This window comes from Hyla sarda, chromosome 10 (genome assembly GCF_029499605.1).
Source record: "Hyla sarda isolate aHylSar1 chromosome 10, aHylSar1.hap1, whole genome shotgun sequence".
NCBI classification, from domain to species: Eukaryota; Metazoa; Chordata; class Amphibia; order Anura; family Hylidae; genus Hyla; species Hyla sarda.
In genome coordinates this window covers 6,194,558-6,212,613 of record NC_079198.1, presented here as the reverse complement: position 1 = coordinate 6,212,613, position 18,056 = coordinate 6,194,558, and the positions used below count along the sequence as shown (strand labels likewise).

Here is an 18,056-nt window from a genome sequence, read left to right as displayed (position 1 = left end):
CTCCTTCTCAGGTTGTGGTGATTCGTAAAGAGAAGACAGAACAGAACAGCGTCACCTTAATATGGCAAGAACCGGACCAGCCCAACGGGATCATCCTCGAGTACGAGATCAAATACTTTGAAAAGGTGAATTATAGTTCAGTTGCAATATAAAGATGGTCACCATTTGTAACCATCCATGTAATGATGTGCATTATATCACCTTCTCTTCATTGATTGGGATTACCAATACATATACACGGTAGATGGATGGCAGCTTTATACTGGGGCTTTGTATCGCTTTACACCATCTGGTTAGGTCATGCAAATTTCCTTATCCTTTAGCCCTTATATTTCAATGTGGGGATGTATGGCTTCATATTAAAAAGTAAGGCCCAACTGGAGCACACCTTACCTCTTAGCTTGGTTTATGGATGATGATAACACATAGTTCACTCCAGGGGTGTAGCTAAAGGCTCATGGGCCCTGGTGCAAAAGCCCCCCCCCCCCCATTGATTTTCTTTGGATCTGCTATTTCCAAACATATATACACAAACACATACCCTTTTGTTCATGGGGAGCTGAGCTTTGGCAGTTTAGGCAGAAGCAATCAATATTAAGGGGCTTAGGGGCCCAGTCACAACTGCGACCTCTGCGTCCTCTATGGCTACAACACTGGTTCATGCCATCTTTCCACAAAAGGATCCTATAACTACAAGAAGAATTATCAAACTTTACCCTATCGGTAGAAATATGGCACGACTTGATCAGCTGTACTTTACCGCTGCTACCTGGCATAGTAGTGGCCTGGACTCGACTCTTCTCTGTATCGTCTATTGTCATCACAACATTGCTCGATTTTGTTATTTCTTGACTTTTAGGACAAGGAAATGCAAAGTTACTCTACACTGAAGGCTAAGGAAACCAGAGCTGTAGTGAATGGACTCAGGCCTTCCACCCGCTATGTCTTCCAGGTCAGGGCCCGCACCTCTGCTGGCTGCGGCAAGTTTAGCCAAACCATAGAAGTGGAGACTAGTAAAGCAAGTAAGTGACTGACTGGGATATAACATAGAAAGCACATGCTGAATAGTGATGATCGGCACAGGCCATATTCGAATTTGCAAATTTGGACGAATATTTGTCCTATATTCGTGAATTTCGCATATTCGTTTACTTTTTTTCCATGCGAAATTCGTAATAAAATTTGCAGCATGCACGATTATATGTTTCAACTAACTACTTTCCTATTGGTTGCTAGGGATGTTGCTAGCCTCTGACAACTGTATTTGCATCCTTCTCATTGGCCCACAAGCTTAAAGGGGTACTCCCCTACTCAGCGTTTTGAACAAACTGTTCCGAATGCTGGAGCCGTGAGCTCGTGATTTCATAGCCCCACCCCCTCATGCAAGTCTAGCTGTCACGCCCCCTCCCATAGGCTTGCATTGAGGGGTGGAGCATGACGTCATACGCTGAAGGCCCCCGCCGGTCGCCGGTAATCAGACCCGGAGCGAACATGCTCCGGGGACTGATTTTAACTGGGGTGCTGCGTGCAAGATCATGGGGTTCCCCAGCAGTGGGACCCCCGCGATCAGGCATCTTATCCCCTATCCTTTGTATAGGGGATAAGATGTCTAAGCGCCGGAGTACCCCTTTAAGTGAAAAGATGAAAAGCGACACCAATAACCAAAAAAGTATTTATTCTTAAATAGCGGTGCAAACAAAAAACATAGCAGGAAGTATTACAGATAACAGGGGCGTAAACCTATCAGCTGCTGTATGCTCCAGAGGAAGTTGCTCTCTGCTGCCACCTCTGTCCGTATCAGGAACTGTCCAGAGCAGGAGATGGGGATTTGCTTCTACTCTGGACAGTTCCTGACACAGACAGAGGTGGCGGCAGAGAGCACTGTGGTCAAAATGGAAAGAACTACACAACTTCCTGTGGAGCATACAGCAACTGATAAGTATTGGAAGGATTAAGATTTTTAACTAGAAGTGATTTACAAATATGTTTAACTTCCTGGCATAGGTAGATTTGGAAACATTTGTTTTCCACCGGAGTACCCCTATAAGTGTCCTCCCCCCCCATGTGTATTGAAGTGTAGTGATATAGACATAACATGTCCTTTATTGTTCTTCTGCCTCAGTAGCCCTACGATACGACACCATGACAATCGTCTGGATCTGCCTTACGCTGATCACCGGACTGGTCGTTCTCCTCACTGTGCTGATCTGCAAAAAAAGGTGAGAACGCGCGCACAGGAGCGGCGAGGTTCATTGTGTGCGTGTCGGGGACTCTTGTCGGCTCTCAGCCTCTATCTATCTGCTCTTTATATACGTTCGAGCCCCTGTGAGTGCCGTCAGATCCGTCTCCTATCTCTGAGTGCCTCTCCATCTTTGCAGACACTGTGGATACAGCAAGGCTTTCCAGGACTCCGATGAGGAGAAAATGCATTATCAGAACGGGCAAAGTAAGTCGGGGGGCGGGGGGAGGGGAAGGGAGGAGAAGATAAATCAGTTAATATCATTAGTCGCGTCTGACGCTGGAAATTATTATCACGCTGAGGAATTTAAATCACAGAAGCAAGAGATGAAATAATGGAACTCAACGTCTCCTTTAATCTCTAGAACGAGCTCGAAAAATCCTCTGAAATTAAATTGACACCGGTCTATACTGTGATAATCGCGGGGCTGACGTCAACTAAAGGGGGAACCGGGACTATTAAAACTTTATTACAACTCCGAGTTTTCTTAAAGTCTTAGAGGAGGAAGGGGGAGGGAGGATGGCGGCTGTCGGGTCTATAACGCTGACGTATCGGGAACGTTGCGATGTATGACCAGTAATGGAGGTGTCTCCGTCTTACAGTCACTTTGGCAGAGTCCAAGCTCTATGTTGACCCTCACACCTACGAGGATCCCTGCCAGGCTGTCCATGAGTTTGCTCGGGAGATCGAGGCTTCCAGGATCAAGATTGAAAAGATCATTGGATCAGGTTTGTACAATTTCTTCTACTTGACATGTGATAGAATAGTGGTCTTCAAACCGTGGCCCTCAAGATGTTGCAAAACTGCAACTTCCAACATGATCGAGTTGTAGTTTTGCAACAACTGACGGGACACAGTTTGGAGAACACCTGTATAGAGGGAGAGAAGCTGAATTCAGTAATATATAGGTTTATATGGTCAGGAGAAGAATTTCCTGAGTAAATCCGGACTGGACTCCTAGCAGAGACAGTTAGAGTCCTGCTAACCCCGCCCATACATTGATTGACAGACCATTCTGAAAACACAATGATACAGGGAAAGCTGTCAATCACTAGGTGTGGGCGAGGTAAGCTGGACTCTTACTGTCTCTGCTAGGAGTCCTGTCAGGATTTAGTCAGGAAATTCTTCTCCTAACCATTTACAAATATATATTTATCTATTTACTATATAAACCTATAGATTACAGAATTCAGCTTCCGCTCCTCTATCCTGGTCTCCAAACTGTGGCCCTTCAGATGTTGCAAAACTATGACTGTCCGGGCATACTGGGTATTGCAGTCTTGAAACATATAGTAGGCCACAATTTGCAGACCACTACTCTATCATATCCTGGTTAGGAGCAGAATTTCCTGACTAAATCCTGACTGGACTCCTAGCAGAGACAGTTAGAGTCCTGCTAACCCTGCCCATACATTGATTGACAGCCCATTCTGTAGACACACTCATACCGGTAAGCTGTCAATCACTAGTTATGGGCGAGGTAAGCTGGACTCTAACTGTCTCTGCTAGGAGTCCTGTCAGGATTTAGTCAGGAAATTCTGCTCCTAACCAGGTTATGATAGAGTAGTGGTCTGAAAATTGTGGCCTACTATATGTTGCAAGACTGCATGCCCAGACAGTCATAGTTTTGCAACATCTGAAGGGCCACAGTTTGGAGACCAGGATAGAGGAGGAGAAGCTGAATTCTGTAATAGGTTTATATAGTAAACTCTGTGATAAATATATATTTGTAAATGGTTAGGAGAAGAATTTCCTGAGTAAGTCCTGGCAGGACTCCTAGCAAAGACAGAAAGAGTCCAGAGTCTAGCTAACCCCTCCCACATGTAGATAGACAGTCCATTCTGTAGACACACTGATACATGGAAAGCAGTCAATCACTAGATGTGGATGAGGTAAACTGGACTCCCTGGACTGGACTCCCTGGACTGGACTCTTACTGTCTCTGCTAGGAGTCCTGTCAGGATTTAGTCAGGAAATTCTGCTCCTAACCATATAAAAAAATATATTTCTCCCAGAACTCCGCTTGTCTTCCTCTGTCGTATCCACCTCTCAGATAGGGCAGTATATAGCACCTCAAAAAATTTCCACCATTTCCTGTCGACTCCATATATCTTCTTTTTGTCTCACGTCTCCTCTCAGGGGAGTTTGGAGAAGTTTGCTATGGACGATTGAAGCTACCGGGGAAACGTGAGATCCCAGTCGCCATCAAGACCTTAAAAGTTGGCTACAACGAGAAGCAGAGACGAGACTTCCTCAGTGAGGCCAGCATCATGGCCCAGTTTGACCACCCGAATGTCATTCACTTGGAGGGCGTGGTGACTAGGGGTATGTACGTCATCCATTATTAAGGGCTTGTGAAATATGTGAAAAAAACAGACAAGAGCGCAAAAGACATGTCCTGTTACTCAGGTGGCGCAGAGGTTAATATTAGCAGCAATATGAAAACTGCTCAGCTGGGGGTGTTATCCTCAGGGCACAACACCTACTGAAGCTTGTATACCCGATATGAAGGTGTAAAGTCGGGGTGCAGCCTGGATCTTGCCCGTCTCTATAGAAATCAGGAACGGTCAAGGAAGTCACAATGGAGCTGCAAACTGCGGGGAAAACAATTGATCCTCCTGGCGCTCACCCAATGGATGTACATAAACCGATACAGACAAAGGAAAATGAAATAAATAAAATCCTTTATTCAGCGCTATGGACTACGCGTTTCGAGGGGTGGGACACCCCTCCTCGTCAGGTGCTCTGATTGGTTCAGTGTTACACACATCAAATTTATACAAAAAAAAAAGCCTGCGAAAGATATTACTGGCGGGTTCAAATATGAAGACTAGAGATGAGCGAACTTACAGTAAATTCGATTCGTCACAAACTTCTCGGCTCGGCAGTTGATGACTTTTCCTGCATAAATTAGTTCAGCTTTCCGGCTCTCCGGTAGGGCTGGAAAAGGTGGATACAGTCCTAGGAGACTCTTTCCTTGGTCTGTATCCACCTTTTCCAGCCCACCGGAGCACGTGAAGGCTGAACTAATTTACGCAGGAAAAGTCATCAACTGCCGAGCCGAGAAGTTCGTGACGAATCAAATTTACTGTAAGTTCGCTCATCTCTAATGAAGACATATAACATAAAAACAATAGAAAAATCTCTTGGTACAATAATGTCAAAATACTTGTACTAGATACAATAAAATACGTTAAAATTCCCAAAATCTATCAACTTGAGGAGGTTAATAAAATAGAAGGAATCAGATGATCTTCAAATCAATGTGCAACCAGAAACAACCAGTAGGTATCATACTCGTGAGGGGTATGTAGCTGGGTGTACAGTGTTCCCTCAACATACAATGGGAATCCGTTCCAAATGGACCATCCTTTGTTGAAACCATCGCATGTTGAGGGATCCGTGCAATGTAAAGTATAGGACAGTGGTCTACAACCTGCGGACCTCCAGATGTTGCAAAACTACAACACCCAGCATGCCCGGACAGCCAACGGCTGTCCGGGCATGCTGGGAGTTGTAGTTTTGCCACATCTGGAGGTCCGCAGGTTGAAGACCACTGTTAGAGGAAGTTGTACTCACCTGTCTCCGCCGCTCCGGACCGTCACCGCTCGTCACCGCTACCTTGGATGTCGCCTTCCATCGCTGTCGCCGCGTCCCCAGGGGTGTCCCCGCCGCTCTGGCAAGGCCTCTGCTTCCCCGGCATCCTCGCTCTCCGTCGCCGCCATCACGTCGCTACGCACGCCGCTCCTATTGGATGACGGGACAGCGTGCGCAGCGACGTGATGACGATGATGGAGAGCGCCGACGATGCAGGGGATCCTGAAGAGGACGCGCCGGAGCCCCGAGGACAGGTAAGTGATCGTCACCGGACCACACGGGGCACCGTAAGCGGCTATCCGGGGGCAGCTGAAGCAGTCTGCGCTGCCGGATAGCCGTCTATGTGATGGCCCCGACATACAAAAGCATCGTATGTTGAAATGATCGTATGTCGGGGCCACCGTAGGTCGAGGGGTCACTGTACTGTGTAGCCGCTCAGTTCACATCCCGGCACCAAAAGGAATGGGAGACGGCTGATAGATCGAGCCTGCTTGATACAGGACCCAGAAACAAAGGAAGCTACAGTAAGTTCTATGTACAGATAAATAAATAGATGTTTTAAAATGGTCATATTTAGAGTGGTATTATATTAGTTTTATATCTGTTAGTAGATATAACCTGCACCAAGATCGTGGGGGTCCCTGCGATCATACATCTTAGGATTGGGGATAAGATGTATAAAGCCGGAATACCCCTTTAAGACAAGAAAGTAGGACAACACACGACTATAATCTGAGATTCTATATCCAATAATATGAGTCTGTTCAGACGTCTCCTCTTCTGTCTCGCAGGTAAATTAACAATGATTGTGACGGAATATATGGAGAACGGGTCCCTGGACGCCTTCCTCAGGGTACGTAGGTACATGGGTGGTTCTCATGACATGGTAGGTACATGGTTGGGTCTCATGACATGGTAGGTACATGGGTGGTTCTCATGACATGGTAGGTACATGGTTGGGTCTCATGACATGGTAGGTACATGGTTGGGTCTCATGACATGGTAGGTACATGGTTGGGTCTCATGACATGGTAGGTACATGGTTGGGTCTCATGACACTTAAGAAAAGCTTCAGCTCTAGAATAAAACCTTTTTTGTGGAGGTCCAGCTGCTATATACAATAGAGGGGGGGATTATGATGGAGAGGCCGGATGTATGGTGGACACTGTGACTTGTTTATTCCAGAGCCGTGATGGCCACTTCACTATAATCCAGCTGGTCGGGATATTGAGGGGAATTTCTTCCGGAATGAAATATCTTTCTGACTTGGGCTATGTCCATCGGGACTTGGCTGCTCGGAACATCCTGGTAAACAGCAACTTGGTGTGTAAAGTGTCCGACTTTGGATTGTCCCGGATATTGGAGGACGACCCCGATGCAGCGTACACAACGACAGTGAGATGAATATCAAGTCTTCATCGTCTTACTATTCGTTCCCTGCCTTTTCTCTGCTGACATTGTTATCTAGTTGCATTGTTCTCTTGTCCATTGTTCTGTGGTCATATTGTCCTCTTGTCCCTTGTTCTGTGGTCATATTGTTCTCTGATCCATTGTTCTGTGGTCATATTGTCCTCTTGTCCATTGTTCTGTGGTCATATTGTTCTCTTGTCCCTTGTTCTGTGGTCATATTGTTCTCTGATCCATTGTTCTGTGGTCATATTGTCCTCTTGTCCATTGTTCTGTGGTCATATTGTTCTCTTGTCCCTTGTTCTGTGGTCATATTGTCCTCTTGTCCATTGTTCTTTGGTCATATTGTTCTCTGATCCATTGTTCTGTGGTCATATTTGGGGGCATTTACTAAGGGGTTTAGTCATTTTTTTCTGACTATTTTTGGCGCAAAATTGTCGCAATTGCGCCTACCCTATAAATTGTGCGACTTTCCCTAGCAAGAGCTAGAAAGTCAAAAAAAAATTTCCCGCTTAATTTACGCAAGTTTTCAGTTTTTACTTGCAGTGGTCAGGAATTTATTAACTGAGACAGTCGCAGTTGCGCAATAAACTGTCGCAACGGCCAGAAAAATTGACTAAATTTACTCCAGCTCCAACATGGAGCAGGAAAAGCTACTGCCGCCCGGGCTCCGACATACTTTCTCCCCGCTACCCTCACTGCGCTACCAGGACACTACAGTGATTTACATCCCCCCCCTCTCACCTGCCAGCGCCACACAACTCCCATCTGTCTGCTGTTGCAAGACTACAAGTCCCAGCATGGCCTTACAGTGAGGACACGCTGGGAGTTGTAGTCTTGTAGCAGCGGGAGCTGAGCGGCGCGGGCGGGAGACAAGGGGGGGGGGGGTAGCGGGGAGGCCGTATGAGGAGCCCGGGCGGGAGACAAGGGGGGTAGCGGGGAGACCGTATGAGGAGCCCGGGCGGCTGCACTGTAATGTCAGCCCGGGCTCCTGCCCTGAGAGCCATAGGCTTTGGCTGTCAGGGCATGTTGGGTGTTGTAGTTTTGCAACAGCTGGAGGGCCACAGTTTGCAGACCACTGGTGTGTGGTCTGTAAACTGTAGTCCTCCAGCTGTTGCAAAACTAAACAGCTGAAGGGGACCGGCGAAGAAGTTCACTTACCCTTCCGAGGCTCCAGCGACGATCGCTGTCGGAGATCGTCGCGCGGCACTGTCGCGCGGCAGTGTCGCGCGGCAGTGTCGTGCAGCGCTGGATCCTACGGAAGCCGGTAAGTTGCGCAGGCTTCCCAACCAGGGTGCCTCCAGTTGTTGCAAGACTACAACTCCCAGCATGCCTGGACAGCCTTTGGCTGTCCGGGCATGCTGGGAGTTGTAGTTTAGCAACAGCTGGAGGCACCCTGGTTGGGAAACGCTGGCCTAAAACGGTTGGGAAACACTGGCCTAAAACAGTGTTTCCCAACCAGGGTGCCTCCAGATGTTGCAAGACTACAACTCCCAGCATGCCTGGACAGCCAAAGGCTGTCTAGGCATGCTGGGAGTTGTAGTCTTGCAACATCTGGAGGCACCCTGGTTGGGAAACACTGTTTTAGGCCAGTGTTTCCCAGCCAGGTTGCCTCCAGATGTTGCAAAACTACAACTCCCAGCATGCCTAGACAGCCTTTGACTGTCCAGGCATGCTGGGGCTTGTAGTTTTGCAACATCTGGAGGCACCCTGGTTGGGAAACACTGTTTTAGGCCAGTGTTTCACAGCCAGGTTGCCTCCAGATGTTGCAAAACTACAACTCCCAGCATGCCTAGACAGCCTTTGACTGTCCAGGCATGCTGGGGCTTGTAGTTTTGCAACATCTGGAGGCACCCTGGTTGGGAAACACTGGCCTAAAACAGTGTTTCCCAACCAGGGTGCCTCCAGATGTTGCAAAACTACAAGTCCCAGGTTGGGAAACACTGTGCCCGGCCTCCGCCCCACCTTACTGTAAGGGCATGCTGGGAGTTGTAGTCCTGCAGCTGGGGGCAGGGGACAAGCTTGTCACTTGCCCACACATCTCCTGCACCACACAACTACAACTCCCAGCATGTCCTTACTGTAAGGGCATGCTGGCAGTTGTAGTCGTGCGGGGCGGGAGATGTGTGAGCAGGTGATAATAAATGTACTAACCCATTTTTTTTGTTTTCTTCTCATTTCAGATCCGTTTATCCTGTGGACTCCTTCGGATTCGGTGGACTACTTCGATGACCAGCGTTTTTCTTTGTTTGATTTTAATAAAATGGTTAACGAGGGCTTGTGGGGGAGTGTTTTTTGTAATAAAATTTTTTTAAAACCTGTTGTGTTTTTTTCTTACTTTACTAGACAGGCTTAGTAGTGGAAGCTGTCTTATAGACAGAGTCCATTACTAACCTGGGCTTAGCGCTAGCCACAAAAACAGCTAGCGCTAACCCCCTATTATTACCCCGGTACCCAACGCCACAGGGGTGCCGGGAAGAGCCGGTACCAACAGGCCTGGAGCGTCAAAAATGGCGCTCCTGGGCCTAAGCGGTAACAGGCTGGCGTTATTTAGGCTGGGGAGGGCCAGTAACAATGGTCCTCGCCCACCCTGGGAACGTCAGGCTGTTACTGTTTGGTTGGTATTTGGCTGAGAATGAAAATAGGGGGGACCCTATGCGTTTTTGTTTTTTTTTAAATAATTAAATATATTAAAAAAACGCATATGGTCCCCCTATTTTTATTCTCAACCAAATACCAACCAAACAGTAACAGCCTGACGTTCCCAGGGTGGGCGAGGACCATTGTTACTGGCCCTCCCCAACCTAAATAACGCCAGCCTGTTACCGCCTAGGCCCAGGAGCGCCATTTTTGACGCTCCGGGCATGTTGGTATCGGCTCTTCCCGGCACCCCTGTGGTGTTGGGTACCGGGGTAATAATTGGGGGTTAGCGCTAGCTGTTTTTGTGGCTAACGCTAAGCCCGGCTTAGTAATGGACTCAGTCTATAAGACAGCTTCCACTACTAAGCCTGTCTAGTAAAGTAAAATAAAAATAAAACACAACAGGTTTTAAAAAAAAATTATTACAAAAAACACTCCCCCACAAGCCCTCGTTAACCATTTTATTAACATCAAGCAAAGAAAAACGCTGGTCATCCAAGTAGTCCACCGAATCCGAAGGAGTCCACAGGATACACAGATCTGTAGAAGAAGTAACCAAAAAAAAAAAAAGTGTAAGTACATTTAGGGAGAAAAAAACTGTGTTAAAAAAATGTAATAAACACACACACTAAACGCCGTTTACCACTTCTGAGCCATAACTACAATTTACAGTGATCCCTCAACTTACAATGGCCTCAACATACAATAGTTTCAACATACAATGGTCTTTTCTGGACCATCGTAAGTTGAAACCAGACTCAACATACAATGCTACAGACAGTCCAGATCTGTAAAACGTGTCAATGGCTGGAAGAACCAACCAATCAAAATGGGCATTCACTGGTAAAACCCCTGTATTACTGAAGTGTATGCACTGACTGGTGTCTGGTATTACATGTTCTGTACACTTTACCTGTATCAGGGTTAGCTGCTCTTTTGGACACCAGGTGAGGGCGACTCCATTACTTGTTTGGGACATTGCCTGTACTGTACAGGACCCCTGAAGAAGCTCCTGTCCTCTACATAGACAGTGTTTCCCAAGCAGGGTGGCCCCATCTTTTGCAAAACTACAACTCCCAGCATGCCCGGCCAGCCTTTGGCTGTCCAGGCATTCTGGGAGTTATAGTTTTGCAACAGCTGGAGGCTCCCTGCTTGGGAAACACTGACATAGACAGTAATTTACAGCTCCCAGCAGATCTTTATTACTTTTATATGTAAGGATTTGCTTTATCTATATCAGTTATCTACTTATTTTTCTTTGTCACTTTTTCCTATTTTGGATGACATTTTGGTGCCTTTAGAACCAATTACCACGTTTCCATAGAGTTATGGTCTCAACATACAATGGTTTCAACTTACAATGGTTTTCCTGGAACCAATTAATATTGTAACTTGAGGGACCACTGTAGTTATTGAATTATTTAGATGTGGTGAAAAAGCTAAAAAAAAACTCAAAAACAAAAGATCCAGAAGGAAACCAGCAGCCAAACCTATTCGGACAGCAGGAAAAAGGAACAGACTATTTTTTCTACTACATGAAGTAAATTTCCCACTTTTGCCTATGTGTGCCAAATTTATTAATGCCGTGCAGCAATTTAGTAAATTTGTCGCACATAGTCAAAAATGAAGTAGAAAAAAACAGGGTAAAAACCAGACTACATAGTAAAAGATTAGTAAATGCCCCCCATTGTCCTCTTGTCCATTGTTCTGTGGTCATATTGTCCTCTTGTCCATTGTTCTGTGGTCATATTGTCCTCTTGTCCATTGTTCTTTGGTCATATTGTTCTCTGATCCATTGTTCTGTTGTTATATTGTCCTCTTGTCCATTGTTCTGTGGTCATATTGTCCTCTTGTCCATTGTTCTTTGGTCATATTGTTCTCTGATCCATTGTTCTGTTGTTATATTGTCCTCTTGTCCATTGTTCTGTGGTCATATTGTTCTCTTGTCCATTGTTCTGTGGTCATATTGTTCTCTGGTCCATTGTTCTGTGGTTATATTGCCCTCTTGTCCATTGTTCTGTGGTCATGTTGTTTCTGCATACATTGCTCTTTGGTCTCATTGCTCCCTGGTCCATTGTTTATTGGTCGCATTGTTCTTTGGTTGCTGTCTGGTCACATTGTTTCCTATTGACATTTTTCTCTGCCCACATTGTTTTTTGGTCACATTGCTCTCTAGTCCATTGTTCTTTGTTCACATTGTTCTGGGATTAATTGTATACAAGGATTTCATACACAAAGGGAATTATGGTGGAAACTGCAGATGTTGCTCTTCGTGCCCAGTTAGCAGTTTTCTAGAGATGGTCTTTACAATCAGAGATAATACAGAAGACAATGGATCCTTGTCAGCAGCGCCATCAATGACGACACGGTTGTGGCTTCAAATCCTTCTTGTATTTTTTGTGTAAATTGCAGACAGTCACCAAAACCCTACATTGAAATGTCTGATGGTTGAAAATTTTTAAATTGTCAAAATTTTTCAATTGCATCAATTTTAATTGAATAAGAATCCAAAAAGGCCAAATTGTTACCTAAGACAAAGGCTAAGACAAGACCATAGGGAAAAAGGAACGGTTAGTAAGAAGAGATGACCCCAGGGCCATTGCTTTACAATATGTGTATAAAGCCCCTAGTAGATGTCCAGGTAATAGTATAAATGCAAAAACATTTATTAAAGGGGTACTCCGCTGGAAAACATTTTATTATTTTTTTTTAATCAACAGGTGCCAGAGAAAGTTAAACAGATTTGTAAATTACTTCTGTTTAAAAATCTTAATCCTTCCAGTACTTATCAGCTGCGGTATTCTCCACAGGAAGTTCTTTTCTTTTTGGATTTCCTTTCTGTCTGACCACAGTGCTCTCTGCTGACACCTCTGTCCATTTTAGGAAACTATCCAGAGTAGGACCAAATCCCCAGAGCAAACCTCTCCTGTTCTGGACAGTTCCTGACATGGACAGAGGTGTCAGCAGAGAGCACTGTGGTCAGACAGAAAGGAAATTCTAAAAGAAAAGAACTTCCTGTGGATCATACAGCAGCTTATAAGTACTTTTAAGATTAGATAAGATTTTTTAATAGAAGTAAATTACAAATCAGTTTCACTTTCTGGCAGTGGAGTACCACTTTAAGTTAGTAATGTAGGATACGGCGGCCATATTGAGTGGCTATGCGAAGTTTACAATATAAAATATGACATGAAAACCATTCTGTCTTTCCAGGGAGGAAAAATCCCCATCCGCTGGACGGCACCAGAAGCCATCACCTACCGTAAATTCTCCTCTGCTAGTGATGTGTGGAGTTACGGCATTGTAATGTGGGAGGTCTTGGCTTACGGAGAGAGGCCCTACTGGAACATGACCAATCGAGATGTATGTACCTACTCTAGGTGTGATCCTGTGGCTACCACTGGCGGTGACAGGACTTTCTATTAGACATCTTTTATGTGCCCGTACAGTTTTATATGGGTACTGACGGAATCTGTAGTGGTGCACAAGGTAGGGTAAAGCCACAGGTAGAAGAAAGATAATACCCAGTAATGCACAGTGAAGATTAATTATGCCATAGTGTAGTACAAGGATGGGGTGGATGAGGTAAAAATGACTGAGAGTCAACAAAAATTGCGCTGAACTCTCGCGACATCTGCGGCTTCAATGTTTACATCACATGATCGCGACGACGTAGTGAGGACGCTCACTCGAATCCAATTGGAAATAGGAAATAACGCGATAGATGATAATGGTGACGTCGAGACATCTGATTGGTGCAATGAAAACGGAAGTGACATCACAACAAAGGATATTTAAACAGCAGACGGCGTCCTAGGATGCATTAGCCTCGCTACCCTTGACAAAGCTGACGTCTCCAGCGAAACGTCGGGGAGGCTATTAGTGGCATTTTTAGCTCAGCGATTCATGGGGGCATAAGACAATAAGGACTTGGTGCCAGTAGCAAGGGTTGCTTGACAGTAAGCATCCAGTAGCAAACATATATCTGGACCAAAAATCCAATCATAGTGAATAAGTTATATTCAAATATATTAATATGTCCCACCCATATCGTTGTAATTTTAACCTTTTGTGGGGTATATTTTAATAAGTAAATAATAAAGATAAAGTTTTAAGGGGGGTTCTAGTAAAGGGTTTTCCCCGCGAGGGGGTAACCCCTTAAAGGTTGTCCAGAGAGACTCCACCCAAAATGATGAGACCCACGTAATGGACGAGGAACGCCTACAGATGGAAGAAACCAATCACAAGGACAGCTGTTCATGACATAATACAGACTATATAAACCCTTGTAATTGTTACAAATACAAGAAGTATCATTTATCTGATCTGTCTCCGTGTGATTTCTTCTATGCATATGCTGATTCTGACACCTAATTAGGAAGGTGGACAGATACTCAACTGATACAGGGTCCGGTTGCCATCCATTTTAAGGACGCGTTTCGGCGTGGGAACCTTCCTCAGCTGTCTGCCATAGGCAGACAGCTGAGGAAGGCTCCCACGCCGAAACGCGTGCTACTACTACACTATGGCATTATAAATCTTCACTGTGCATTACTGGTGAGTGCTGGGTATCATCTTTCTCATACAGTATTATATCCTGTATGTATGTATAAAAGCCTATGAGATTCCGGAAGAGAGATCCGAATATTTCAATTGTTTTTTAGGTGATAAATTCAGTTGAGGAAGGGTATCGGTTACCTGCACCTATGGGCTGCCCGACAGCATTACACCAACTCATGCTGGACTGCTGGCAGAGGGATCGCAACGAGCGGCCACGGTTTTCCCTTATTGTCAGTATTCTGGACAAACTTATCCGTAACCCCGAGCACCTGAAGCTGAGCGCCACTGTCAACAGGTACAATGGACACATCCCGACCTTTCCTATTAGTAACAGTGCATGAAGGCAGAATAGCTACTTCTTCATGGTGGACACCTGGTTTATACCAGCCGTTGTGAAAAAAGTCACAGGGACAGCTCCGCAAGTCTTCCTGCTCTATACAAAGCATGCTTACTAAACAGGGGCGTGCACACATAGACTCAAAAGGGGGCTTGAGCCCCTGCCCTTTTAATGCACCTACTCTATGATGCCCTCATTGATTGGGACCTCCTTGGAGTCATGGGGTCTCATGCAGCGGACATGACTGCCGGTAGTCCCCTATCTCAGGAATTGTGTTGTAAGGTGTTGTGTCTTTTTTCTTATTGAGCCCCTGCCTCCCAAAATTTCTGTGTACGTCCCTGTTACTAAAATCTCTCATAGAAATCAATGATCCGGAGGTCTATGTCCATGTGGTCGCTCTCGCTGTCCTTCGGTTTTAACGATCCTCATAGATTGTACAAAAAACATAATAAGTGACTTTCCTTCTGCTTCTAGGATCCCCCAGCCACGACTGGACCGGGGACTGTTTGATTTTGCCAGCTGTGCCACTGTGGATGACTGGTTGGACTCCATCAAGTTGGGTCAGTACAAAGATAACTTCCTGATGGGTGGATACCGCTCGCTTGGGATGGTTATGAGGATGAATATAGAGTGAGTATCCTGGGGACCACTAACACATGGGCTAAAACAAAGAGATAGAGCGCTCCATAGTGTATTACTGTGTTAACCACCATCAGGGTGGTTTGAGTCCCTGTCCCTTTAGCGCACTTACCCTATAATGCCCTTACTGATTGGGACCTCCATGGGGTCCCATTCAGCGGATGTGACTGCCAGAGGTCCATTACCCCAAGTGCCCTTTTTTTCTACTTGAGCCACTGTCCCCCAAAATGTCTGTGCATGTCCCTGGCCACGATAATCGCTTCATGTGAATGGGCGCTTACTGATTAAAGTTGCGTGAGCCCCAGCATAACTTAGGAAAAGAGCATGGATACACAGTCTCACTGCCGCCTTTCCATGATGTAGACCAATATAGAAACCAAAGAACCTCCGGATGAATGTGGAATACTTCGGGCGCTGAGAGACCACGGATACCAGGTGAATGTGATTGAAGTTTATTCCCAACATGCAACGCCTTGGCGCTTCATCAGGCATCGAGTTGAGCCGAGTTATTAAAATCATTTAGCCATGGAGAATGTCAATGGGGTTATGAGATCCTAATGAAGACATAGGCTTGGGTAATAGAAAGGCACACAAGATGGCTACCAATGTAGGGTAACTCCAGAACTCCAGCTGTCTTCACAGTTCTATGTTAAAGGGGTACTCTGCCCCTAGACATCCTATCCCCTATCCAAAGCATAAGGGATAAGATGTGTGATCACGGAGGTCCCACTGCTGGGGACCCCCGCGATCTCCCTGCTGCACCCGGCTTTCGTTTAGAGTGTCGGGTGCAGCGCCGGAGGCTCGTGAGGTGACGGTCATGCCCCACTTGTTGAGTGTCCCTCTCAATGCAAGTCTATGGGAGGGGGAGTGGCCATGACGTCACGAGCAGGGCATGGCCGTGACATCACGAGCCTCCAGTGCGGCACCCGGCGCTCTAAACAATGTCTGGCGTGCTTCAGCCGAGATCGCGGGGTTCCTGCCGCTGGGATAGGGGATAAGATGTCTAGGGGCGGAGTACCCCTTTACCGTTATTGTTTTGTGACTCTACAAGCTGTGATTTTATGTCATATACTGTCCATGATGTCTCATTTATGGGGTGATTTTCTTTGTGTCCACAGAGACATTAGGAGGCTGGGTATTTCTTTAATAGGACATCAGAAGAAGATTTTAACCAGCATCCAGATCATGAGGGCCCATCTCATCAACACATTAGGACCCAGAATGCATTTGTGATAAAGCCCACCAGAGGAAAGGACTGATGAAAATTCCACAAATGGGGCTGAACATGGAGACCAGACCCTCTGCTTGAGACTGGGTCCCTCCGCAGAGGTCCAGACATGAACCAGAACAAGCGCACTCTTCCTAAGGACTCATTCCAGGCATCTTGTTTTGGGTTCCCCGTGTGCTGTGTTTACATAGATATCTCTTAGTGCTGCAGTCTTCTTATAGCAATAGTACAGTGTAATATATACAGGGTGCTTTATGAATACAGGGTGGACCTGTGCCTCGTACCTCAGCTGTGTGCGTGGGCCTCATGGCTGCCATGGACAGTTCAGAAGTCCACATCACCCGCGCTTCACAATGATGTCACATTCTGGTTGTTACTCCAAACCTCCGCTCTGTATACAACTCCACACACCAAAATGTTACGTCAGATGGAAATGGGGTAGAAGATCTGCAGTTTGAATGTCTGTGAGGAAATGGGGAGATCTGTGACCAAAGGGTCTGTGACAAGATCTACGTGTTGTATAGGTTGGGGTCTTCACGTTGTGTATATAGGAGCTACAGGTTAGCCTCTACACATAGGGACCCGCACTCTTGGAAATGTGGTGTAAGGACGCTCGCTCTTAGAGAAGCCTCTACATGTAAGGACGCTCGCTCTTAGACAAGACTCTACATGTAAGGATGCTCGCTCTTAGAGAAGACTACATGTAAGGACGCTCGCTCTTAGAGAAGACTACATGTAAGGACGCTCGCTCTTAGAGAAGCCTCTACATGTAAGGATGCTCGCTTTTAGACAAGACTCTACATGTAAGGACGCTCGCTCTTAGAGAAGCCTCTACATGTAAGGACGCTCGCTCTTAGAGAAGCCTCTACATGTAAGGATGCTCGCTCTTAGAGAAGACTACATGTAAGGACGCTCGCTCTTAGAGAAGACTACATGTAAGGACGCTCGCTCTTAGAGAAGACTACATGTAAGGACGCTCGCTCTTAGAGAAGCATCTACATGTAAGGACGCTCGCTTTTAGACAAGACTCTACATGTAAGGACGCTCGCTCTTAGAGAAGCCTCTACATGTAAGGACGCTCGCTCTTAGAGAAGTCTCTACATGTAAGGACGCTCGCTCTAAAAGAGAAGTCTCTACATGTAAGGACGCTCGCTCTTAGAGAAGCCTCTACATGTAAGGACGCTCGCTCTAAAAGAGAAGTCTCTACATGTAAGGACACTCGCTCTAAAAGAGAAGTCTCTACATGTAACGACGCTCGCTCTGAGAGAAGACTCTACATGTAAGGACGCTCGCTCTGAGAGAAGCCTCTACATATAAGGATGCTCGCTCTGAGAGAAGACTCTGCATGTGAGGACTCTCGCTCTTAGAGAAGTCTCTACATGTAAGGACGCTCGCTCTTAGAGAAGTCT

At 46.0% G+C, this 18,056-nt stretch overlaps 1 protein-coding gene across 4 annotated transcripts in view; it reads left to right on the top strand.

The window, feature by feature from the left end:
- EPHA8 (EPH receptor A8) overlaps positions 1 to 17,550 on the top strand; it is an 83,276-nt gene extending 65,726 nt beyond the window's left edge. For 2 of the 4 annotated variants that reach the window (XM_056542155.1, XM_056542152.1), the window contains exons 6-17: positions 1 to 125; positions 860 to 1,022; positions 2,123 to 2,219; positions 2,379 to 2,446; positions 2,842 to 2,967; positions 4,379 to 4,564; positions 6,628 to 6,689; positions 7,022 to 7,231; positions 13,097 to 13,246; positions 14,548 to 14,738; positions 15,255 to 15,410; positions 16,538 to 17,548. In XM_056542155.1, coding sequence (XP_056398130.1) covers positions 1 to 125; positions 860 to 1,022; positions 2,123 to 2,219; positions 2,379 to 2,446; positions 2,842 to 2,967; positions 4,379 to 4,564; positions 6,628 to 6,689; positions 7,022 to 7,231; positions 13,097 to 13,246; positions 14,548 to 14,738; positions 15,255 to 15,410; positions 16,538 to 16,652 — 1,649 coding nt within the window. In that variant the 3' untranslated portion in view covers positions 16,653 to 17,548. Of the gene's footprint in view, positions 126 to 859; positions 1,023 to 2,122; positions 2,220 to 2,378; positions 2,447 to 2,841; positions 2,968 to 4,378; positions 4,565 to 6,627; positions 6,690 to 7,021; positions 7,232 to 13,096; positions 13,247 to 14,547; positions 14,739 to 15,254; positions 15,411 to 16,537 lie in introns of all 4 variants that reach the window. The other 2 variants (XM_056542154.1, XM_056542156.1) reach the window with 2 other exon arrangements.
- The last annotated feature ends 506 nt before the right edge of the window (positions 17,551 to 18,056 follow it).